Source organism: Lycium barbarum, chromosome 10, assembly GCF_019175385.1.
Source record: "Lycium barbarum isolate Lr01 chromosome 10, ASM1917538v2, whole genome shotgun sequence".
NCBI lineage: Eukaryota > Viridiplantae > Streptophyta > Magnoliopsida > Solanales > Solanaceae > Lycium > Lycium barbarum.
In genome coordinates this window covers 1,487,857-1,514,717 of record NC_083346.1, presented here as the reverse complement: position 1 = coordinate 1,514,717, position 26,861 = coordinate 1,487,857, and the positions used below count along the sequence as shown (strand labels likewise).

Here is a 26,861-nt window from a genome sequence, read left to right as displayed (position 1 = left end):
TGCCTTGATGAGCCTTACACGACCTGACCTGAGTTCAAAATTAGTCTATGAATTCGATATGCTTCTACTTGCCCTACACGACATGACCCAAATTCAAATTAGTCGCTCCAATGAATTTGAGATATTTTTGTTTTAGTGAGCCTTACAGGACCTTACTTGAATTCAAATTAGTTGATCAAATAAATTTGAGTTCCTTCTGCTTTAGTTGAGCCTTACACGACCACCTGACATGAAATCAAATTAGTCGTTCTAGTAAATTTTAGATACTACTGAATAGTACATGAAGTAAATAATACTTATTCCTGATTAGAAGTTGTAGTGATGCTTTATAAATTAATTTCTCTAAAACTTTGTGGCTCTCAACAATGTGTCCACTTACTAAATAAAGCAATTTTAGCATTGATTGATTAAAAGGAAACAGGAAGAAGAAGAGTTGCATTCCTTCTAAAAGAGTTTTTTTTTTTTTTCCTTTTTCTTTCTCTCTGTCAAAGTCTTAACCAACTTTAATTTGATCTTTGAACCAAGAATTCACGAGATTTCCCTGACATTATTGCTTTGACATTGCAAAAAAACCAAACTCACTCACTTTTTTTTTTTTTTTTTGCCTGTCAAAAATGACTACTGCAAAAAAGTCTTGCCACTCTCACAGACTACTTCTTGAAAAAAGACTCCATTTTTATGGCTATTTTTCTTTCAAATTTTGTCACCTTGAAACCCCTTTTGCCTTGTCTTCATCATCCTTTCCTTTTCCATAGCTGATTCTTGTAATTTCTAGTTAAAAAAAGAATCCATTTTAGGGCTAGTGAAACCCCTTTTGCCTTATGTTCATCATCCATTTCTTTTCCATAGCTTTTAGTTTAAAAAACACTCCATTTATATGGCTATTTTTCTTTCAGTTTTTGTCACATTGAAAACCTTTTTGACTTATTTCCATAATTCATTCCTTTTTCATAGCTGTTTCTTGTAATTTATTTGGTTCCCATGGGCTTGGTTTTTCAATTTCCTTAATCATGCAAAGGTTTCTCTAAATGGAAAGTTCATTCCTTTCTTGTTTTCTTGGTGTATGGCTTAATGGATTATCTTTGTTTTTGGTTCTTGTTTGATATATTCATGAATTTAAGCACCCATGTTTTTGAATCAGTTCATGCATTTCTTGAAATCAAATCACACATTCAGAAGAAAATTACCCTCTGAAAGTGTGTTTTGACATTTATTTTTAAAATAAAATAAGAAGGGGCAGTGTTTAAAAAAAAAAAGGGAATTTTCTTTAGGAAAACACCTTCTGAAAGTGTGTTATGACACTTCTTGTTTTGTTTTTTTTTTTTTAAAAGAAGGGGTTGTGTTTTCACAAAAAATAATAATATTTGTTTTGAAAACACCTTCTGAAAGTGTGTTTTGACACTTTTTGTTATATAAAAAAGGGTTGTATTTTGACCAAAAAAAAAAATCTTTTTTTCCATGGCTACTTGTTTTAATCCATTTAGGCTGAGAAGGTCTAAGAGTAAACCATTAGAAATGCCTTCATCTTCTTCAAGAACTAGGTGGAATTTATCTGATATGGAAACAATGGACAAGAAAAGATTTGATAGTTTAGAGTCATGGTCAATGATATTAGAATCTGATAATGTTGAAACTTGGGAAGTTTCTAAAGAAGATCAAGAGGAATGGACAGCTGATTTGTCTCAGCTTTTTATAGGTAACAAATTTGCTTCTGGTGCACATAGCAGAATTTATAGAGGAATTTATAAGCAAAGAGCAGTTGCTGTAAAAATGGTTAGAATTCCAACTCATAAGGAGGAAACTAGAGCTAAGCTTGAACAACAGTTCAAGTCTGAAGTTCGTCTGCTTTCGAGTTTATATCATCCCAACATTGTGCAGGTTGATGTCTTTTATGATCATTTTATGTTACTTATCATGTTTACTTGTAATAATAGTTATGGTCTTTTTGTTTTTTATTATGTTTATTTGTACTTGTTGGGAAATCGTATGGTTCTCGAGATTCAAACTATGTTAACTTTGACAGACACATTTATACTTTTCGTATAATTTTTGAATATCTATATTTTAAGTTAAAATATTGTGTTGATCTAATCCAATTTAGCTTCAAGATTAGTCAATTTGACTCTCAATAAGCGAAAAGTGTCACATAAATTGGGACGGGGGAGTAAAGCGCAAATAGAGCAATTTTTTGTTTTCTGGGTATGTAAACAAACTTTTGAATACTCTTATTAAAATTCTTGGCTCCGCCGTTGTCTACCAGGAACTTGTTTTCTCTCGGTAGCATATAGATGCCTGTGTAAGGCTTCTACACAAGACTTAGGCAGATGGAAAAAAATCACATAGCAGTTTTTGATTCACGTTTACTTGTATTCCTGTAGTTGGAATAGTAGCAATTTTCTCAGAGAAGTAGAAATTATGCTCCTGCATTTAGTACGGTTCCAAAATTTACTAACCTTATTTAACATTTCCAGTTCCTGATCCCCTGTGGAAGCTAAGTGTTCAGTTTATTACTGTATTTCAAGAAGAATCAACTACCCAAATATGCTACACAGATGACTAGAGAATTGTGACATCAACTGTTAGTAACACACAGTTCTTCTTAGCAAAGAAACATAGATGTCTAGTATTTGTTATAATTTTTCTGATGTTTTACACATAAATTTATGCTCTGTATCGAGAATATTGGGTTCAGATGAACCCCGTACCACTATGTTGCATCCGCCCCTGCCATCAGCAATGCTGAAAAGACGAAAAAGAAACAGGTGGGCAAGTAGGCACGACTATTACTTATCCAAAATAAGAAGAGAAAAAGAATGAGCTTGATTACTTAAGCTACCTAAATGGGCAGTATAAACAAAAATATTGTTCATTGAGTGGTTTTGTTGTGTGGGATCTTACAAGTCTTTAGCTTTTTTCTTTTTCCTAATTTTTATTTCTGTAGATGAGACTATCACTTTGGATTCCGTAAACACTAAAAAAACTCGAATTAGCTATGAATTTCATTGCTGAATTGCTCGTAGCTAACAATTGTTTTTTTGATAATTTGTCGCTAATTCTTTGCGAAATAGGACTATCAACATTCTTTTCTATTTAGCTACAAAATCTGTCCGTGGCTAATTCCTGTTTTTATAGTAGTGAAATTTGTGCAGCTTCTATTGATGCGTAATCTACTGTTCAGATGATATATTTTTCTTACGATATATCTTCTTTATCTACAGTTCATTGCCGCTTGTAAAAAGCCTCCTGTATACTGTATCATTATGGAGTACATGTCACAAGGAACATTGAGGATGTATCTCAACAAGAAAGAGCCTTATTCACTTTCCATAGAAACTATTCTGAGGTTAGCTCTCGATATATCACGAGGGATGGAGTATCTTCATTCACAAGGGGTGATTCATAGAGACCTCAAATCAAGTAATTTACTTCTGAATGACGAAATGCGTGTCAAGGTTGCAGATTTTGGGACGTCGTGTCTTGAGACACAGTGCCGTGAAGCCAAAGGAAATATGGGAACTTACCGTTGGATGGCACCAGAGATGATTAAGGAAAAATCTTATACTCGCAAAGTTGATGTGTACAGTTTCGGAATTGTGCTCTGGGAGCTCACAACAGCTCTGTTACCATTTCAAGGAATGACCCCCGTGCAAGCCGCTTTTGCTGTTGCTGAGAAGGTTAGCTGATTTCCAGTAACTGAAATTTCTGGTTGACTTTGCTCTTAGACTTCTGCACATATTTTTTGTTTGGGATATTTACATTTTTGGACCGCCCAAAAGAAAAACCAGGAAATGTATACATCTTGACAATATACAAGACTTTTATTAAGTATAAATATACATATACATACTGTATACACAAAATATACATATATATATATACATATAATATACATAAGAAGTCTATGGTTGTCTTGTATATTAAGTATAAATATACATATACATATTGAATGAACAAAATATGCATATATATCCATATAATATACATAATCAGTCTATAGGTTTTGTATATTTTGGCTAGCGCCCCGGATCAATTCCTTTTTGTTTTTGCTTTCCCATTCATTGTAAAATTTGATGAACTTATTAGCAAGAACAATACTTCCTCATCCTGAGCTCGATTAACTAGCCAAGAACTAAATGGACCTCCATTTTAACATTACTTTGGTTACCTGATGATGAGGTTGCTAGATCGTGCCGTTGTAAGTTACACGTAGAGGATGCATACAAAGCACCTATAATTGGTGTTTCTTTTATTAGTTTCTTCGGGTACATGACTTGCTAGAGCTTTCTGCATTCGGCAGAATTGTGTTGTTTAAGTGATCGAAATATATTTCCTTAAAAGAATCCCACTATTGTGCATCATTGCTTAGAAAAAGAATTTAGCGTCCTTGTCGAACGGATGGCATTATTTACTAGTTTTAGCAAAAAAAAAAATCGTCACATATTTGTGTGCACCCCTTCTTATGCTGATCCTAGTTCATACTGTTGCAGCCAAGAAAAATCACTTTTTGACCTTAGACTTTAAATCAACACATGGGGTCACTGTCGAGGCTTTGAAACAACTTTCCTTCAATGAGTAACCAGCAAAACTCATTGTCTTCTCAGCCTTGAGCTGAACTCTAGTTCACTGTACAATAGGCTCTTGAGAGATGATGAAGTTGTTTCAACCATAACTTCTTCAGACAATAGAGTGTTTCATATGCTGAAGGTTTCTCAAGAAAAATAGTGGCTATTAAGAGCCTGTTTGGATGGGCTTATGCCTATAAGCTGTTTGCAGCTTATAAGCTAAAAAAAATAAGTTGGGGTAGTCTAACTTATTTTTTTTGGCTTATAAGTTGTTTTCAGCTTATAAGCTGCTTTAGATAAACTAAGAGCCCGTTTGGATTGGCTTATAAGTTGGCTTATAAGCTGTTTTCAGCTTTTTTGAGTGTTTGGCTGGCCAGCTTAAAGTCATTTTATGCTTAAAATAAGCTCAAAAAAATAATTGGACCCATTTGACTTAGTTTATCTAAAGCAGCTTATAAGCTGAAAACAGCTTATAAGCCAAAAAAAATAAGTTGGACTACCCCAACTTATTTTTTTCAGCTTATAAGCTGCAAACAGCTTTAAGCTGTAAGCCAATCCAAACGGGCTCTAAGTCAAATGGGCCCAATTATTTTTTTGAGCTTATTTTAAGCACAAAATGATTTTAAGCTGGCCAGCCAAACACTCAAAAAAACTGAAAACAGCTTATAAGCAACTTATAAGCCAATCCAAACGGGCTCTAATATATGTGAAAAGTTTGAAATTAAGTTGCTCGAACTCTTAAAAAATGTCACTGGTTGCTGTCGGATCCTCCAAAAGTAGTGCATTTTTGAAGGATCAGACAGGAGTGCGGCAATATTTTTGGAGTGTCCGCGCAACATAGGTTTGAAATGCTCTTTTTCTCATTATTCCTCCTTATTCTTGATGTATATGATGTGGGAAAAAGCATGCTTGAACACAACACTATTACAAATTTACAATCATGCATCGCTTAATTATCAAATGTTATCTGCTCCGTGACATAAGAGGTCACTCATTTGGAATAAAACTTCAGAACCCCGGAACCTAGCAATAGTCACCTTTTACTATTTGATGTTTGGTGTCCCTAGAAGCGCATAAGCACCGATAAATGGTTCATGGAGGTTTTAGTGTTTCCCAATATAGGATGGTGCACGAAACACAAGGATACTAAATTCAGAACAGGATTATTTCCAAATTTTCGATGGTAAAAGGAAGTCATAGTTCTGATTTCTTGTACCTTTACCTAATACCTTATTCTCATTAGACGTGAAAGCAAATAACTGTGCTAGGCGCCCCCACTCATCAAATAGCTCCGTTGCAATGGATGACAAATGGTCTGTAGTACAAGAAACAATGGAACTATCCAGTATCCGGGAAGGGGCCTAGAAGTGCCTACTGCCATAGGCGGATCCAAAACTTTGAATTTATGAGTTCTGGGTTCTAGAAAAGGCAATTTATCGGGTTCCTGTAAAAGCTATTTATATATTTTTAAGTGAATTTTCGGAAACAGCCTCTCTATCTTCCTAGATGGGGTAAGGTCTGCGTACATTTTACCCTCCCCAGACCCCATATTGTGGGATTTCACTGGGTATGTTGTTGTTGAATTTCTTAACACAAATATAGGATTTTGGCTGAAGCTAATGGGTTATGCCAAACCCCTAACAAACACTCTAGCCCTGCTCCTGACAACTGCAATACACTACACTTGGCTCTACACATTTATAGAGCTAACTCCTGTCCAGTGCCCGGCAAAGTTAAGAGATCTGTTGAACATTCATCCGTTTTATATCTTTCTTTCACTATCTTTTTACTATTTTGCAGAATGAACGACCACCCTTGCCGGCCAGTTGTCAACCAGCACTTGCACACCTCATAAAACGCTGCTGGGCGGCGAACCCCTCGAAGAGGCCAGACTTCAGAGACATCGTTTCTGCTCTAGAGAAGTACGACGAATGTGTCAAGGAAGGCCTTCCGCTGACTCTCCATTCAGGACTAGTCAGCCGAAACGCCATTATTGAACGCTTGAAAGGCTGTATATCCATGAGTTCATCTATAATTGTACATGTCTGACTCTTTTTTACCAAACAATAATTGCCATTTGTATTTGATCAAAAGCCTTTTGGTTCTCCAATAGGTTTAGTAAATTACAACTTGTATATATTTATTAATGTGTACTTATCACATCTGATGTAATCCATGTTATAGGATATTTAACATTAATATGAATGGTCTGCTGGTGGAATTTCATGTACAGTATGTACCTAACTATCTTTCCCTTTTTGGACTAATCTGTGATAATGGTCGTTGTTGAGTAGTTGATTAACAGAGGCAATAACGACTTTAAGTTAATACTATAATAATAATTGGGTTCTCAGTCAACAGTTATAGATATTTAGTATATTTCTTAATACGTAGACATGATCTGAACAAAAGTTAATGGGTTCACGTGAACTCGTAATTGGTTCTCTAGATCCGCCCTCGGTTGATTAAACTCTTTTCAGGGATGCTACTAGCAGAACATTATTGGTATCTGGTGCTACTAAAATATCATAAAATTATTTCAATGTATATTTTAGATTGGCTTGTATTATTTTAGGTGTGCAAACTACATCACTGAATAAGTGCTACAACAACAACTGCGCTTGTTAAGTCCTCTTCATTCTGCATTTTGGACCTCCAAAGGACCATTTGGATTATGGTCTCGACGCGATGGCGTTGAGGATGGAATTGCTTATATTAGTTTATACAAAGTTTGATCTCTCCAAAATTACTTATTTAATATTTGGATCTCTCCAAAATTACTTATTTAATATTTGGATCTCTCCAAAATTACTTATTTAATATTTGCTTATATATGATCAAGATGCTTTTTTCCCAAAATTACTTATTTAACATTTGCTTATGTGTGATCAAGATGCTTTTTTCCATCTTTTTTTTTCTTCGGAAATCATGTAAGGACCTCTTGTTTCGATAAGTTTACCTATTGCTTGCAAAATTGCGGTTCCAAAATGTACTTACTAATTTTGTCAGATTATTTCATGCTTAGTCCTGTGCCTATAGTTTTGCCACTCTGAAAAATCAGTATTAAAAAGAATATATTGATATTCAAAGTAGCTAAAGATCCTGAGTTCCTGACTCGTGAGATGAGATAACATAAACAACTTTGGCAATATTAAGTCGTCTTTGATAGGGAGCAATTTACTTCTTAAAGTGGGGCTTACATAAGCAAATTCAAATTAATCGAGTCCCAAAATGAATATTGAACACCAGATGAGAAACCTATAAAATAAAATAAAAAAGACAAACACATTATATTTCCTACAATGACTATTTTTAGCTCACTAATGCCCAAACACTACAAAAAAAAACATGAATTAGAGACATATAACTTTTATCGCTAAATAATAAAAAATTGACACCCAACGAAATATTTAATCATAGATTAATGATGAAGTAACAATGTTTTCGTAGGAGTTGGTAGACTCTTTCAGTTCAGCTATAAGAGTTGTTGAGTAGTTGAATAGACTCTTTTCAGACCATTCATGGTATCTTGTACTACTAAAATATCATAAAATCATTTTATTGTATAATTGAATATTGGCTTATTTTAATTTGTGTGTGCCAACAACATCAATAATTGTACATTATTTTAATCAATTAAACTGAGTTTCAATAATTAATGCTTCATATTCTACTCGAGACGAGATTCATGCCATTTTTAAGTGTAATTTTCATTTTGTTGTCGAGTTTAAGTGTTTACTAATATACATCGATAGTAAAAATAACTTTTCATCATAAAAAGGTAATTATATGTAACGCTTTGCAGTAGACATGGATTTGTAACCTGCAACACATGGTAAATGAACTCTTACAAAAGGTAAATTAGAACTACACTACATTGATAAACATTAATATCTTAATTTTTGTGATAAAATTATGTATTTAGATATTAATAAAGGGAACTATAAATGACAATTTTTAACGAGTTTAATTGCATTGACAATATAAAGTTCTTTACACTATGAAAGTATATGTAGGTTATTTTAAAAAAAAAAAAAAATCAAGAAGCTATGGAAGTACACATTTTGAAACATTGGTGTTGAGTGTTGACTTAATTTCAATAGTATGAATTGTTGAACAACAAGCTGACTCTACTTTCTGGTAAATTCTCGTACTCAGACCAGTCTTTAGGTTTTATTTTGGTCTGTTTTATTTTGGACTTGGTCATGTTTTTTTTTATTGACCGAGTATATCCGTAGACTTTTAATATCTTATACTATTATTCTATTTTGTACGTAATTGTTGAACACGTTGATGGTTCTTTGGACTGGACACAGACGATTTTGCACAGGTGTCAAAGTTATATATATACCAAATTAATTTGTAGGGACCAAATTTATAATCAAGAACTGAAAGCTCCTCCAAGGTATTATCGAATTGGATAAAGAATTTAAATTTTATGAATTTGATTTTTAAAGTTTTAACATTGAATTTCTTATATTTTAAAACAGTTGAAATTCGTAATTCCCAAAAAAGAAACAGTCAAATACTTTAGGCATATTTTGAGCAAAAGCTAACAATCGTAATCATCACAAATTCAAAGGTGGCCAACAAAATCCCAAAATATTAGTTTGATCAACTGGACCCTTGTCTCTATTTGAAGACCTTGATTTACACTTTTCATCTCGACCAATGTGATTCACTCCTACTAAAATGCCTTTGGCCAAGTCAAATTTCAACCTTTCCTTTTATTTACTATTTTTTTAGCAAATGTTATTTCTCTTACTAGATATATGTTCGGTACTCACTTTGAAACTCGATCGATTAATTCGAATTTACTTTGAAAAATTTCACTTTAGAGCTAAAGTATTCTCTATCAAAGACGATTTCATACTCGAATACGAGAATGAAAGCAGTGTCGATTGACACCCCTTCGTTGAAAAATCACACACAATATATGTTAAATTCATTTGGCTTTTCATATACTTGCTTTTTTATATATGAAAATTCTAACTCCAACTGGAATGAAGAGAGGGGATAAATAAGAAGGACGGTATATAGTTATTCTAAGAAAAAGTAGCCTCAATTGAGAAGTTTTAGCCACGTTAGAGGAATTGGCTTTCTGAGTTTGGAAGATCGATCAGGGAAATGAGAAAAAGATCAGATTAGTAATTTCTTCTTGATTCTATATACTTCTTTTTTAGATGCAAAAACTAGCATATTTCTCTTGTCTAATTGATTCTCTTGTTTTCTTTACTTTTAATGAGTTTTGCTAATGAAGCTATTGACTTATTGGATAATGAATAAAACAAACTATACGTAGACTTTGTGATCATCATTGGATTGTTTAAAATTTCCTTCTAGATATGATTATTTTCTCGATTTAATCCTGTGATATTTGAAGTTTACTAGCCCCACTAGTTTAGATTAGCGTTGGTAGATCCACAAAAAGTGCAAACCGCTCCCACAAAGGGGATTATTTGAATTCTCCTTGCCAAAAATTTCTATTGTATAAAAATTATCTTTTATACAAGACATATAAACTATTGAATTCCCATATAACACAAGGAAGGTTTCTACTATTGTATGCGTGCATTCTTTTAAATCTCCTTGTTATAATTTCTAGTTTTATCACTGAGAAATGAAAATCATAATCATCCCATCACACACATAAATCCTTTTTAAATATCTAAAGTGCTTGAAAAATGAGATTGTTTTGGTAATTTTTGTGTCCCATAATGTTATAATGGAATCATGGCCCTTCCTTCCATGCAGTATAATGCTGGATATTGTGACATTTATTTATCTATTTTTTTCTTGGCTTAACGCAATAAGATAAGATCCTGTCAAGTGATTATGGTGACAAAGTTTCAAAACCCTAAATTGAGTTCTGACTTGGAAATTGTAACATATAAAGTGAAGTATTCTTTTTTGAGACCCCATTATGTCATTTTTCTCATAATGATAAAGTGTTATACATATACTAAAATAACAGGCATTTTGCTAGTTTCTACCAATAATAATTTCTTTCTCTCCTTTTTTTCATTTTTCTTCGTGATGCTAGAAACGTATTCAGAATTTGAATTTTATCGATTTTAGTTCAAAATTCTACAATTCATTTGATTGACTGGGCTCACAATCTGTATTTCAATTTATTTAATAATTTTTTTTAACATATACATAGAGTCAGAGTCAACGTTAGGTTCAGATTAGCCTATAACTTATGCACTAAATTGATGCGCCCGTGATGATGGACGTAATATTTATTCTTACCAGTAGACGAATATAAGAGTTTGTTAGAAGTTTCACATAAATTTGTTGGAATTTGATGAGATATTAATATTCAGATCTTATATGATAGGATAAATGATATATAATGTCTAAAATTAAACTAACGGAATTAGTAACGGGGTTATAATTGGAACTTACGGTCCAATCTTATAACCCCGTTACTAATTCCGTTAGTTTAATTGTGTAAATATTGATTGTATCATTACCAAGTACAAATAAATTTTATCTCTTTTAAAGGACTTACGAGAAAAAAATAATTAGCGTGCGAACAAAATCTCATATTGATAGTTGAAAAAGGAAGCAACATATAAAGTATAGAATACTCTTATTGATATGAGATTTTTTGGGGAAATCGTGCGTGTTTGGCCCAATGCGAATGTTACATAATAATAAGACTATTTTTTTAGGAAAATTTACTTGTCATAACTACCTCTAAGACTTATTTATGAATAATAACTACCTTATTTTTTTATTTAATTTTTATAGCTTTATTTTTTCAAAATTACATTTCATAACTGGTCCAATAACTTTTGAAATACATGTAGCTCTCTATTCTCCCTCACTACACATTTAAGATTTATCATCTTCTCCAAACGCTAAAAAAGAATCTCTCTCCTCTCTCCCCTTCCCCTCACTGCCGCCTCTCTCCCTCCCTTTCTCTATCTCCGGCCTTTCTTCTCCTTCAGCCAAACTTCGTGAGGCAACTGAGCGTTAAAGCTCGTAGAAACAGTAGCAACATCGTTGTTGCACAAGTTGTTGTTGCTTCCTAGTCGAATAACAACCATGACTTTACTCCGGCTAAAGCCGTCGATGCCGCTGTCATTGCTCCTGTTGTTGATGATGATGAGGTGGCACCTACGGTGGTGGACCGACGCCAAATCCGAGAATACACTCAGATCTGAAAAAGAGGGAGCAGTGGGTTTCACCGGAGCCGCCACCACCACCACCACTATTACTACCATCTTCATCTCCAAACTCGAAAAAAACCTTAAGGTTCTAGTTCTTCAGATCTGAACTCCATATGCTTCATGTATTAATGGTTTTTGGTGGTGGTTCGGTATGGTTTTTGGAGTGGAGGAGGACAGTGGTGGATCAAAGAAAGGCGGTGGAGGAAGGAGGAGGGTTTTTCCAGTTGTTGTGGTGGTTCGGTAGGGTTTTTGGTTGTGGTGTTTCAGTATATTTCTGTATATTTCAGTATATTTCGCTATATTTCAATGTACTGTTTTAGTATATTTCAGTATACTGTTTCAGTATATTTCGCTATATTTCAATATATTTCTAATTTACGATACAGTTTCTGATACATTTCATTGTATTCCATTGTATATACGCATGCTACAATTTTATATTTCTTAAACAATCAACCATATTTCATTGTATTCCAGTGTATATTTTTCTGTATTAGGAAGTATTTCTAAACGTTTAGAAAGAAGTAATTTGGAGAGAGAAACGTGGGTTGTTATGGAACTTCAGCCGTTATGCGTGATACATGGTTGATTTAATTTGACTTACCATTTAAAATGAAAGAAGAGAATATGTTCCATAAATACAGCCTATTTTTACTCTGCCAAATTTTGTATTTTCGTGTATTTCAAAAACGCGAAATACAACCGAATACAACAAAAACCAGCAAAATACTATTGAATGGGGTGATTTTGATAGAGAGACGTTAGCTGTAATGGAACCTCGTGAGGTTTGCGTGAATCATGGAACCATTAATACAAATTACCATATAATTTGAAAAAGATTTTTGTTGCCATAAATATAGCCTTTTTTTTATTCAACAGTCACGCTGTATTTCGCTGTATTTCACTGTATTTAAAAAACGCGAGATACAACTGAAATACAACCAAAAGCAGCTACGAATTGTAAATCTTCAACTTATAGTTATAACTTGTTAGAAGCTAATTTTTTTAGCTGTCGTAGCCCAACACATTTTATTAGAGCCAATAATTTAGTGAGTCGCGTATGAAGATGACAAAGTGATGTTATACGGTCCAACTTAGTGCCTCTGCTCATCAGTGGGCCGATTTTACTACTTTTACTCGTACCTTGAAGAATGAAGATACATCATAATTCATACATACAATAAAGAGAAGCATGTGAGCTTTGAAGGCTATGCTTATAAATACATGATATAGGTGACGCACAATTAATCTCCCGATTAAGCTGATAAATTTTGGTGATGGGTCATATGGAACTTAGTTTGGTATGGGGAAGGAATTATTGGGTGTGCGAATAAAATTTCATATTGGTAGTTTGAAAAAAAAAGTATAGAATACTCTAATTGTGTAAGGCCTTTTGAAAAAAAATGTATGAACTTGGCTCAAAATGAACAACATTACAAATGATAAGTGTATAATTTTTGGGTTGGCTTAACCCGATAGAAATTGAAGTTGAGTATATGGGTTTTAATATAAAAGCAGGCATGATCAATTCAGAAATGATGCTTAATAATCATAATAAGTCCCAGTCTAAGTAAACATTCTTTAAACAATATTAATTCTTGTTTGGTTCATTGTTTGACTTCATATCAAATTTTCAGAGTTTTAAACTCTCAATATAGTAACCACAAAACTAAAAGAATTATATCATTGCTTATGTAATACGATGATTAATTCAAAATAGGTCGTGAGAAAACAGACTTATATAATATTTGTTTTAAGTGTTCAACAACCAATAACTCTGACGTGATTATACGTTAGTAATATAAAAGACGTCCTTATACAAAAATCTCAAATTCTAGTGAGAGAAATTAAAGTTAAACATTAGGAAAATTCCATCAAATCCCACGCAACACAATAAATTGCACTAACACCAAAAATAGATTAAAAAAATGTCAGAAGTTGCAACCATAAAAGCTGCAACAAACTCTAGAAAATAGACAAAAAAAAAAAAATTGCAAAATACACTTCCAAATGTGAATCCCTTTGAATCCTTTTTTTCCTCGCAATTCATCAAATCTAAGAGCATAGCTTGTTAAATATTTGACGGAGGCTTAAAATGCCCACGTACATTTAACAAATTTAAAGGACCAAAACTGCTCAACAATATATTTAACATACTACTTTAAATCTATGCCAAACATAAGGGACCATTTTATTATTTTACCACATGAGTGTAGTTTCCCAACAAAATTATTTTCCAAGATTTTCTTATGAAAATCAGTAAGTGCACGGTTCAAAATTGGTGAATAATGAGTCCATCCCTCTATCATTTTTAATTTAAATGCTGGATTTTCACTAACCGACATGGTTTAAACGCGTTACTTGCACATACTTTAGTTTTAACGTGTTGCGCTCTTACTACTAAAACAAAGCATTTGCTAGTTTTTCTTTGGAAGATTCCTATTTCCTTATTTTTTAAACATATTTGCCAAAAAAAGGCAGAAACCCAATAAAAAGAATGTTTGTTTTGGTGTTTAAATAGTTGTGTAAAATGGAAGCAGAGTGTTTAATAATGAAAAGAACAAATTCCCTCACGCTAAGACTCAAAAAGAAGAAGAATAAAAAGGCAATTTTGGACTTAAGTCTCTTAGTGCCTCTTATTTTACCTTTAAATCATGCTAACCTCGTTAATGCTTTGTTGACATCACTTTTTCACAAAAGAAAAAAAAAACAAAAAGCAATTTATGGAAGAAAAAAAAAAGATTTTATATCGAGCAAATAAAAATGTAAATAATCATTGTAAATTAATTTAGAGGTAGGAACTTTTTTAAGAGACGTTTTTCTTAAAAAACAACAACAACAAGTCCAACATAATCCCACCATGCGGGCTCAGTAAATAGATCTTTTCGTTGCAATTTTTTTAGGTTTCTTACTTAGTGAAATACCCATGTTACACCACAACTGATTCAAATTTGTGCGTGTAAGACCTATTAAAGGACAATTTATTAAAGTCGCATGAATTCATAACACATATACTACACCCGCCCCTACATAAAGACAAACTTAAGCTAGAATTTAAAGAGTAGTGGCATTCTTTTATCCAGGCGTCCCTAACAAAATTAGAAATATGATAATGCCAAATTGTATGTATGTGATCATCTTATAATATTAAATAGCTGGTGTTTAGATTGAAATAGCAGTAGATCACAGTAGTAGATAATTATATCACATCATGAAATTGAAAGTTCCGACTACTGGGATTTATTAAACCCTTTTCTTCTACATTCATCACATTAAATGTACTATAGACAATAAGAAAAAGATTCAATAAAGTTGGTAGTGTTAGTATTACCAAACCCACATTAACTTTTGGTATTAGTATTACCAAACCCACATTAACATTTGTACTATTATGTACACCCTTATTTATAACCATAGAATTCGTGTCGACTTATATATCTCAACTAATTTCATGATTACCTATTACTTTTACCGGCACAAATATTAAATAATTATATCTACTAAGAGACTTAAACAAGGCTCGGACATATAGAAATAACCATAGAGTCCAGACATGTTCACACACCCCAATTAATTCTACGAGTACCTGCATATTTCTCCCCAACATAAATATCGAATAATTCTATCTAATATTAAGACTTGATGAACCTGACTGAAACATATAGAAAGAAATCGTCTCATATTTCTGCCTAATATCCTTTTATAACCAAGGTACAATCAAATGTCTTTTTTTAAAAAAACAAAAGTACATTCAATGATTCAAATGAACTAATTAATTTTAAAAAAAAAAATTTAAAAGAACACGGCACAAACAAAAAGACCAGGAACATGAGTGTCTGAGTCATCCCTAACAATATGACAATTTTGAAAAGTGTCGTACTTTGTTTCCTCGAGCCAAATGAAACATAAAAGGGCAATTGTTTTGAATATTCAGAGTAATTGCAGAAAAATTATTTTAAAAATCACTGTTATTTTCTCTGGCCAACAAAAAGTTTCCACCTTTCTCTATATCCAAGAAAGAAATTTCAAGAATGGCTAGCTTTTTTTACCCCTTTCCATTAGTCACTATTCAAAGTTTGAAATTTCAAGCCGTCCATGGGTGACCTAAACCTAAACTTCTCAAAATTCACATCTTATTGTAAACTAATTATTTACAAAAATGTTCCTATTTTTTTAACAAAACAACAAATGCTAATTACAATGAGTAAAAATCCAATAAACCATTAACCATGTGAAAGAAAAATTAAAATAAACCAATGAAGATGATTGTCCAAACTACCAATATTTTACATTGTGAAGTAAAGGGTATTTTACATTGACAAAAAATAAACTTAAATGTTTCTTGGAATTACTTCCAAAAGATTTATTCTTATTAACCTAAACTACACCACAAGAAACATTTAACATCAAAGAAAATGTTTATACAAAATGTGTAAACAAGAGAAAACCAATGAAGGTGATGATCATTCAAAGCTACTACCCATATTTTACATTATGAAGTAAAGGGGCTATTTTACAGACCAGAAAGATAATATTAAAGTAGAAACCGAGATGGAAAAAAATAAAATAAACCAACCTAAATATTATTTTTTTTGGAAAATTACCTCCAAAAAAAAAAAATTAAAAATTTTAGGTCCAAACACCCCAAATCTTTTCTCCAAGATAACTCATAAACTTTCTAACAGAACCTTTCTCACCTCCTTCTTCACCACCCGTTTCTTCTTCATCATTACCAGCAGTCTCCTCCACCGGGTCAGCCTGACCCGACCCTGACCCTGACCCGGGACCCGACCCGTTTAAAGATAACTCAGATGATGATTTCTTCAGCTCACTAGAAGAAGAAGAAGAAGAAGAAACAACACTACCAACACCATTAGATGACTTCTTTTTGTTGTTGTTGTTGTTCCTTCTTTCTTTTTTACTCTTTTCCTTTTTGCTTTGTTGCAAACCATCTTCATAAGCATCAAGTATCTCATGTATAAGTTGTCTATTTGGTGAAGAATCCCATTTAACCCAATAACTCATGTAACAACTAAAACAGTAACAGTTAAAACTAGCTACATGGTGGGTATTTCTTCTTTTGCCGGAAAAGTTACCGGAAAGTAAATTTTCACCGGAAAATTCACCAGAAGAACAAGAAATGAGATAAGCTAAGACTTGTTTATCTTCTTGAGATAAAGATGAAGCAAGTGTTAAAATAGCAACTGGTAAAAATGAAAGATGGTCAGAAATTAAAGGAGGAGATGGATGAACTGTGCCTTTTCTATAAAGTTTCTTCATAGTTTTTTTTTTTTATGAAAAAAATTTGGAGATTTTCCTTTTTTGGTAGGGTGGGTGGGTGTAGGGAAGAAGAAGAGAGAATGAGGGTTTTTGTGGCTAGTGGGGACTATGAAGAGTTTATTTTGGTAAGAGAAAAAGGGCATAGAAATTGATGACATATATTTTTGGGTGGCTTAGTGAAAATATAATATCCACATAAACATAAATTAATACTCCTGTCAATTGTATTCAATTAAAGTTCTAACATGAACTCTCTCCATTTTACTTTTACTTGTTCAAACTTTGCTCCTCCTTTTAGAATTACTTCCCCGGATAAAAAAAGTGATCATTTAGCCCTTTTTTTGTTGGGTAAAAAATTGTAGGTCAAAAAGAGCGTTCACTTATCAAATTAAAAAAAAATTAATTTTATTTTTTTAAATTTATCCCTATTAAGTGTTATGTGATCAAATCTCAATACTTATTTAATTAAGGACAGTTTAGTCAAATTACCTATTTTATCTAAGAGTTAGTATTTTCTTAAGGGGTATGCAAATGACTAAGTGGACACTATTTTTGATAGGAAGAGAGTAGTAAATAAAGTATATAAAATAATTTAAAAATGAGTAATTAATATTATAGGTAAAATAGAAAAAAGGCTTTTCTTTTTCTTAATACGCTAAAGTTGATAAGTAAAAGTGAAAATTAAATTTTAGTATAATGGATAAGTAAAAGTGAACGGAGAAAGTATTATTCATAATTTTATTTTAAAAAGTATTTTTAATTCCAAAAATAATGTTAATGACAATCGAGGTGCAGTAAATGAAGGAACGACAAATTTAAGTCATTTTCAATGTGTTAGATGGATGTTTAACGCTTTTTTGTTTTAGATTTGTCAGCAAACTTCTAATTTAATACTCTCTGTGTTTCAATTTGCTTTTTAGGTTGTTTTAAAAATGTCTCTTTCCGACAATTTTTTAATTTCAATTCACATGACGTGTTTAAAAACATAAGATTAAAAGTCATTTTGATACATTATATATAATACTCATTATATATATCTTTAGTTTAAGATCACAAAATTCAAAAGTTTTTTTTTACTTCTTTAAAATGAATGAAGTATTAAATTATTAGTTAGAGATTACTTACTAGAAATTTTTATTTTAGTTTATTTGTATAATAATTATATAAGTTGAATTTAGATAAAGACGTAATAATTGAGGTAGCCGATGAGTTATTTTTTGGTACAAAAAAGGAAAGGGTATTGGGTTAAGGTTCACCTGTGGGACAACGTATTTTATCAGAGTTTAGGACATAAATTTCAAAGAATTTTGATTGGTTAATATGGGTAAGCAAAAAAGGGTGAGTCAATAGTAGGTGCTATGTGATGGACCCTACTTGTTACAGAATCTAATGATCAATCTTCTTTTAGCAGATATTTCCCCCTCTTTTCTCTCACTTTCCAATGAAAAGATGCATTAATTATAAAAATCTAAGAGCTAAATTTAAAAAAAAATCTTACTATCGGTTACATCAAATCTTAAGAAATGTCATTTATCTGAAAACAAGAAAAGAAAAACCAAAACTTCACTGCACCCAAAATTATACCACTTTATCAATGTATGGGAGTAATTGTTCAGTCCATTATATGTAGTGAGCGGAAGAAAAAAAGACTTTGGTTATTTTTAATAAACAACACATTGTCCTCTGGCAAATTTAAGCTAGCGTTTCTGAAGCAAATTTTGAAAATTTATCTTTAAAAATTTGTTTAGACATAGATTTTGGATCAGATTTTAAAAATCTGTCTTAATTTTTTTTTTTTAGTTTCAAATTTAACTTCAAAATCAATGGCCAAACGGGAGCTAATGCTTTTGGATGTATCATGAATAATTTCAATTCAAAATTGATGCTCTGCTTATGCAAAGCAAACTTCGGGAGAGGCTAGTTGATAGGATTCACTCACAGCAAGAATTCAAGTGAAATTGTTTTTTAGTTCAAAGAAAACGTCTCCAACTACTTAGTGGAACCCATTCTTCTTCACTAGAGGTCTCGTGGGATGATTGAATCTCTTTATCTTAAATCACAGGTGTCGGGTTCAATCCCTTAACTTCATTTCTTAATAATAATAATAAAAACAACTACTTTCCACGTTTAGGGAGCTTATTTGGCATTTTTTTTCATTGGAAGCTTACAAAAATGTACTCTTCGGCCACCTAGTTTACCAAATATGACCTAAGTATACACTATCTATACATTCGGTTGTATCAGAAGTGTACGGGTATGTATATTATATGTATACTGTACGTATATTTAGCATAAACTATACACTGTTTATGCACTCTGTACATATTTTATAAATTTGATGGTCGAATAGTATTTGGCTGTTATTTTCGCTTTTTCATTAACATGCTCGAGATCATTGATTAAAAAGGGAGTCCTGTTGCAATTTTAAGAAGAGAAAGTTTGGGCTGATAAAGTAATGGGCTTAGGTCGCTCCTTTAGTCAATTGGCCTAAGTGGATCACTCTTTGTTTAATATGAACGTGAAGTAATGATTTTCTGTTTTTCATGTTCGGTGCCAAATCCACTATCTCATCACTTACAATCATATGTCATAATTAGTAATTATGGTAACTAAAGACTTAGTAGGCGTTTCGTCATGAAAACCAAGTATTTTTTACTTTATTTGAAATTTTAGAGTTGGAGTTGAAATTGGAGTTGAAGATGGAGTTGAAGATGGAGTTGTCCTTAGTTGTTTGAATGTATTGAAAGTGAAAAAAGTGAAAATAAGGTTTTAGGTATTTTTCAAATAAGTTGTATTTGAAATTATCATGGCCAAACATTAATTTCCAAATAAAGTGAAATAATTTTCCCGAAAAAAGGAAAAAATTCTCATGGCCATACGGGTAGTTAGTATTGTACTATCATTTCTCAAAATATAGTTTGACACACATTTACCTTCTCTATCTTTTTATTTCTTTAAAAAAAATTGTTGCATAAAGAAAAAGGCTTCTCAAGTTTCTCTTAAGATAATGTACACAATGTTGTAATAACATAATTTTTGGTGTGACATGTTTGATTGCACAAGTATAATTAATAAATAATGAGAAAAATGCATTGATAATATATATATAAAAAAAAAAAAAAAAAAAAACTACAATATCATTGAGTTTTAACATGTAGCAAACCCGCGTTATTTTCGAGGTCCTAACATGTTACATTGTTAAAACAATGTATATAAATTAAATTCATAAATTATTTATGCTTTGTAATCAACTCTAAACTAATTTAGTTGATATTCATCATTTATGCCAAATAAGTTCCTTTTACTTTTTTTGTGAGACAAACTCTGATTCGACACTATTGCCCTTCATTGAGGGTGGTCTTTAATTTCTGTTTTGTCCCTCAAATTGTTAGTCTTTAATTTTTGCCCTTCGCTAAAATATCTCGAGATTCTGGGTTCGAACTCCGATTTAGTCATAAAAATAAAAATAAAATAAAATTGTAAGGCAAGGCTTTGCAAAAACTCTGCCTCATGTAGCAAACTTTGCCTTAAGGCATAAGTAAAAGTCTATCGGAGACGGCAGATTTTGCTTTATAAGGCAAACTTTTAATTATGCCATAAGAATAAGTTTGCCTTATGGGGCAGACTTTATCTAAGCCATAACTAAAAGTCTGGAGACGACAAACTTTGCCTTATAAGATAGACTTTTAGTTATACCTTAAGGCAAAGTCTGCCGTCTCTAACAAATTTTTAATTATGTTTTAAAGCAAAGTCTGCAGTCTCCGATAGACTTTTAGTTATGCCTTAAGGCAAAATCCGCCGCATAAGGCAGACTTTTTGCAAAGCCTTGCCTTGCATTTTTTTTTTTTACTGAACGGGAGTTCGAATCCAGAACCTCAAGGTATTTTCGACCACCTTTTTAAGCGAATGTCAAAAATTAAAGACCAACAATTTGAGGACAAAAATTAAAACCACCCCAAAAGAAAGGCAATCCACGCAAAAAATGTTTATTTAATAAATTTTCAAATCAAGAAAGGAGAATTTAAATATTTGTATTTACCAACTCAATATAATCCTTATTCTCTTAAAATGCAAGAATTTTCTATAATAATTCCAAAATCCCAAACATAAATCCAAAAATATCTTTTTAAAACTTCACAGCGTTTCAACTATTTGGCCAATGTTTCACTACTACAGTTGTTAAATGAGTCGAGCAATACAGTAGAATATAAAGCAATTAACTCTAAACCAGTACAAGCAAGTAACCACAAATTTCGTAATATCAGGCAAAGCTCATCCCACAAACAAAACAACAAATGATCAGTTTTTTTTTTTCCGAACTCGGGATTTTGATCGTATGAACTGCAAGTCAAATATCACTTGGACCTTTAAGAATTGCTTTGAAGACGAGTCTTGATCCACGATTCCAAGTTCTTCAACTCCTCATCGTTTATCGAATGAGCAAGACCAGGGTAAGCCTACGGATATGGTAAACAATGGCTTACTAGTGATAAATGAAAGATGAACGATCTGAGAGAAACGAGTGAATATTACCTTGAATTCGCAAGTCATACCAGCTCGCTCCAGGAAAGGCGGCCCTGCTTGTCCGGCTTCAAACAATACCGTCCTATCAGCCATACCATGAGACCACAAAATAGGGGTCTGCTCGAAAGAGTTTTGATGTTAGATACCATAAGACATGAAAACTAATCAAGAAACACAAATCAAGCGGTAAGAGAGGCATGCTACATATATATATATAGAGGTGCAGGCAACTTATCCACCGAGTTTGGAATCATGCTCCAGATAGCCCTCGGGGATTTCTTGGTTTGTAAAAAGTAGCTTTGGCAAATAACATATCTTCTAATACCACCATCATCATTATTCAAATTGCAAATGTTCTTACTTAAGGGGCAATCTCCATACAGGGAGGCACCTCGACTAGTTCCATGGGTTACCTGCTATCCACACCCCCCAACAAAAAAAACCCAAATGGTACCGGGTAACTCTATCCATCAAGCTTAAACAAATGGGAAGAAATCACCTAGTGTTTTGCCTCTCGTGAGATTTGGTGTCACAATAATTTATTTTCACACAAAACAGAAATGAGGAACAAGTGGAAGTTCTTTCAGTTGTGCTGTATCATAGTGTTCATGTATACATCCTAAGTAGCAAGCACCTTGAGGAGAAGAACAACATCTGCTACTTCAGGAAATAAAGTTTAGAAAATTATAGAAGTTAGTATCAGGCAATTACCTTTTTAGCTTCAGGAGTTTGTTGCTCTAATATAGAAGAATTAAAGGGGACCCATCCGCTAAACACGGCACCTCCTCCTAGAGTTTTTGGGTACAGAAGAACACTTGCTAACGTCAAGGCCCCTACAAAATTAAGATTTAAGTATAATCTGAGAGTTCCCTGGATTTAGTAGCAATAAACAAACTTGCCACAGAGAGAGAGAGAGAGAGAGAGACCTCCTTGACTAAATCCACATACGAAAACATTATTAGGACTAGTGCCAGCATCGATCTCTTTATCGATCATTGCATGAACATTCTTAACCGCTTTGAGCAAACCACTCTCATCTTTTGGAGAGCTCTGGTACAAGGTATTAAACATTATGTTATATGGAGACAATATCAATAAGGTATTAAACATTAAGTTATAATGCAGCTGGGCATGATTACAAGGAGAATTTTAGAAAAGAAAAAGTGAAAAGAGATATGACGAATGACAGAGAAAAACTTACAGCTGTAACTGGTATTTCATGAATGTCAAGCCATGACGGCATGACCGCTCCATCTGCAGTAAAGTAAGACAGGAAAGAGTTTAGATTTTAGCTATTATCACCACTATTAAAGTGAAAAAGTCGGCAATGTTACCAATGGTGGAGCAACAAGCAATGAAAGGGGATTCAGTCTCTTTCACCGGAAAATTCCGTGTAAATAGGATAAAAATAATTTTTTTTTTTTTTACATATATAAGTTTTTTGAGAAACACATGTTCAAATCTCGAGTGTGGCAGTTTCTGGATTTTTTTAAATCCCCTTGTCAGAATTTCTGGTTCAGCCAGTGAATGCTACCATTATTTTTATGAATTACCGAAACCAATTCCTTAGGGTATCCATTTTGATAATGTAATTTATTTATTTTTGGTTAAATAGAGTGATGATAATTAATGGAAAAGATAAAAAGGTTACATGTCTAGAGAGAGCAAATTCCAAGGAGGAACCAACAATCATACTGATAGGAGAACAGTTGGAACATTGGGTAGCTATAACATCTTATAGACACGTTACCATACCAAACATTATTGTCCCGGTGGAGAATCCACATATTCTCACATGGAAATGAAAGATCCGGTGAAAAAGCAAGCGAAACCGGAATTATAGTATTTTAGTAACCAAGATGGCGTTAAAAATCTTGTGTTCTTCTTAAGAACTTCCTTTCCACCATTCTTAGATACATCATAAACTTAATGGACAATGTTCTTTTTCAAAAATATTATTGACATTGTTGTCAATTGCACCTAAATCACCGCCAAGCTAATCTTGTCCTTAAGAAGCTGTAATTAACATCTTCATATGTTATTGTGCACTAATCATGCTGAACATCCTAAGTTTGCTTCCGATGTCTGCAACATGTCCAGAAGATGCAAGATTCTCTACACTAGTAGCTAAAGATATCCTTCACGGAAAGAATTGCTCTGATTTATCAATTTGCCTTTGTTGTTGAATAACTTTCATTATAAAGTAGACTATTCCCAACAGAATTTTGAAAGTCTTGAGCATTCTCTTACTCATTTAAGTGCTAAAGCTTCTCATCTTTGCGCATTGACAGTCAAAGGAAAGTCAAGACAACCAAACAAATGGGACTTGATAAAGCTTCTTCTTCTCCTTTTTTTTTTTTTTTTTTTTTTTTGAGAATGGTAATGTTGATAAAGCTTCTTTTTATGACGGTTCCACTAATTACTGTCCAAAGGCTAAATCCCTATCCACAGGGATAACTGTCCCCTTGCACCATCAACATCTTCCCCCTTCCCCAGAATTAACACATTGTTAAGAGGAAAAACAAAACTACATCATTTGCTAAGTTTCACTTTACAATAATTGAATTTATTGTTTTTTTTAAACTATTTTTCCAGGATCATCACTACCGACATAGTACTGAAATAGAAGCTGCACATAATTTGAAAAAATTTTAGTCTACCCAACTTCTCATCTCCTCGAACTGCAAATTCTCATCTCCTAGTCTACTTTGTAAGATATCTCAACCACAACACAAAAACCAAAAACAATAGAATCAACAACTACGCCTCAATCCCTACAAACCCCATTAAGGGGTAGGCCGAAATGAAATCTTTATGCAATTCCATTATACCATTTGACGCTAAAACAACAGTTCCACTAGAACCTATAGAAACAATTACAATACACAACATGCATCACTAAACCAAATTAAGATACTCGTGTAATAGATATTACTATTAATCAACTCTGACTGTAGATGTTACATTCCACTTACCAACCCAAGTCAAAAATGAAATCTTTATGCAATTCCAGTATATAACATTTGGCCCAAAGATGCCATCTTCATGGTGATCAACACAGAACCGATAGGAACAAACATAATACACAACTAGTAACATAGAAACCCCCCACCAAGCGGTGGGCCAAAAAAGGAATCTTTATGCAATTCCATTATACCATTTAACCCTACAACAGCAATTCCACCAGAACCAATAGAAACAATTACAATATACAACCTGCAAAACTTAACCAAATCCAAGACTCTCGTGTCATAGATATTACTATTAATCAATTGTGACCGTAGATATTACACGCCACTTACCAATCCAATCAAAAGGGTAGTCAAAAATGAAATTTCTATGCAATTCCAATATATCATTTGGCCCAAAATTCCATTTTCATGGTGATCAACACAGAACCAATAGAAACAAATACAATACACAACCAGTAACATAGAAACCCCACCAAGCGATAGGCCAAAAATGGGAATCTTTATGCAATTCCAATATACCATTTGGCCCAAAACACCCATTTTCATGATGATCACACAGAACCTTTAGAAACATTACAATAGCGGTAGGCCAAAATGAAATCTTTGTGCAATTCCAATATACCATTTTGCCCAAAAAAGCCATTTCCGTGGTGATCATCACACAACTAATAGAAACAAAGACAATACACAACCAGTAACATACAAACACCGCCAGTGGCAGGCCAAAAATTGAATCTTTATGCAATTAGAAAATACCATTTGACCCAAAATTGCCAATTCCACACTGATCACACCAGAGCCAAAAGAACGCCATTCAACACAGAACCGATAAAAAAAAAAAAAAAAAAAAAAAAAACAGTAAGACCATAAATGGAATCTTTATGCAATTAAAATCTACCATTTGACCCAAAAATCCCAATTCCACAATGACCACACCAGAACAAAAAGAAACAAAAACAACCCACAACCTGCAATAAAACTACAATGTACATGAATGATTGTGACTTACAGTTTCAGGTAATTACCAACCCAATCAAAGGGTCTTCAAAAATGAAATGTTTATGCAATTCCAATATACCATTTTGGCCCAGAAATGCCATTTCCATGGTGATCACACAGAAACAATTGAAACAGATACAACGCACAAACAATAATGCAGTAACAACATACAAACCCCATCAAGGGGTAAGCCAAACATGGAATCTTTATGCAATTCAAAAACACCATTTGACCCAAAAATCCCAATTCCACAGTGATTACACCAGAACCAACGAAACAGTAATAACACTACAAGTACAAGAATGATACAGCGACTTATGGAATCTTTATGCAATTAAACAAATACCACTTGACCCAAAAAAGCCAATTACCAACCCAAAAGGTAGTAAAAATGAAATCTTTATGCAATTTCAGTATACCATTTTGCCCAAATATGCCACTTTCATGGTGATCACACAGAACCACTACAAACAAATACAACCATATAAACCCCACCAAAAGGGGGTAGGCCAAAAATGGAATCTTTATGCAATCAAACACTACCATATGACCCAAAACGCCAATTCCACACTGATCCCACAACCTGTAATAACACTACAACTACAAGTACACAAATTAGTACACTGACTTACAGCTGCAGGTAACAGGGGTACATACTAATACAATGCACAACCAGTAACATAGAAACCCCACCAAGGGGTAGGCCAAAAATGCCATTTCCATGGCCACACATAACCAATAGAAACAAATAGAATACACAACCAGTGACATACAAACTCCACCAAGGGGTAGGCCAAAAATGGAATCTTTATGCAATCAAACACTACCAAATGACCCAAAAATGCCAATTCCACACTGATCACACCAGAACCAAAGAAACAACACTACAAGTACAAGAATGATTTAGTGACTTACAGTTGCAGGTAACTGGGGTGGAAGGAGCAGAAGGGAAAGACCATTTTGTGTTCTTGAATTGAGGGGAAGTGAATAATGTCTTAATTGGTTCATTTGCAGGGCCAGAATCACCCAAACCATGTAGCCAAAGAACAAAACTTCTAGCCATGGGGTCAGATTTTTTTGGATTTGTTGGCTCAAAGTGTAGCACAAAGACAATGGTGAAACCAAAAGTGATTACAACAACTAAAAAGGGTTTTAGTACTGGAACCAATTTCATCTTTGGTCTTCAATATTATTTGTTAGAAATGTGTATTTTAGTCCTCGAGTTTGGTGGAAAGGTATATTTCTTTTATTCTAATTTTGGTTTTTCACCCGGTTGTCCGGTATCCGCATTGGGATCCGATTAATCAGAATTAATGCCGGTTAGTCCCGGCATTGAGGAGCAAAGC

At 33.1% G+C, this 26,861-nt stretch overlaps 3 protein-coding genes across 3 annotated transcripts; 1 reads left to right on the top strand and 2 right to left on the bottom strand.

Moving 5' to 3' along the window:
- The first annotated feature begins 372 nt into the window (after positions 1-372).
- On the top strand, positions 373-6,794 carry LOC132615655 (serine/threonine/tyrosine-protein kinase HT1-like). The gene is made up of 3 exons (XM_060330271.1): positions 373-1,878; positions 3,219-3,674; positions 6,363-6,794. The coding sequence occupies exons 1-3, from the start codon at positions 1,459-1,461 to the stop codon at positions 6,609-6,611; spliced, it is 1,125 nt and encodes a 374-aa protein (XP_060186254.1). The 5' UTR covers positions 373-1,458; the 3' UTR covers positions 6,612-6,794.
- A 9,345-nt stretch (positions 6,795-16,139) lies between these two features.
- Positions 16,140-17,153, bottom strand: LOC132615420 (uncharacterized). The gene has a single exon (XM_060330027.1). It carries the CDS (start codon positions 17,018-17,020, stop codon positions 16,370-16,372), a length of 651 nt encoding a protein of 216 aa, XP_060186010.1. The 5' UTR covers positions 17,021-17,153; the 3' UTR covers positions 16,140-16,369.
- Positions 17,154-21,127: 3,974 nt separating this feature from the next.
- LOC132615413 (probable carboxylesterase SOBER1-like) lies at positions 21,128-26,718 on the bottom strand. Its single transcript, XM_060330018.1, has 6 exons — positions 26,431-26,718; positions 22,746-22,798; positions 22,471-22,594; positions 22,256-22,377; positions 21,554-21,661; positions 21,128-21,477 (listed from the first exon to the last, which is right to left on the bottom strand). Exons 1-6 carry the CDS (start codon positions 26,687-26,689, stop codon positions 21,388-21,390), a joined length of 756 nt encoding a protein of 251 aa, XP_060186001.1. The 5' UTR covers positions 26,690-26,718; the 3' UTR covers positions 21,128-21,387.
- Between the last annotated feature and the right edge of the window lie 143 nt (positions 26,719-26,861).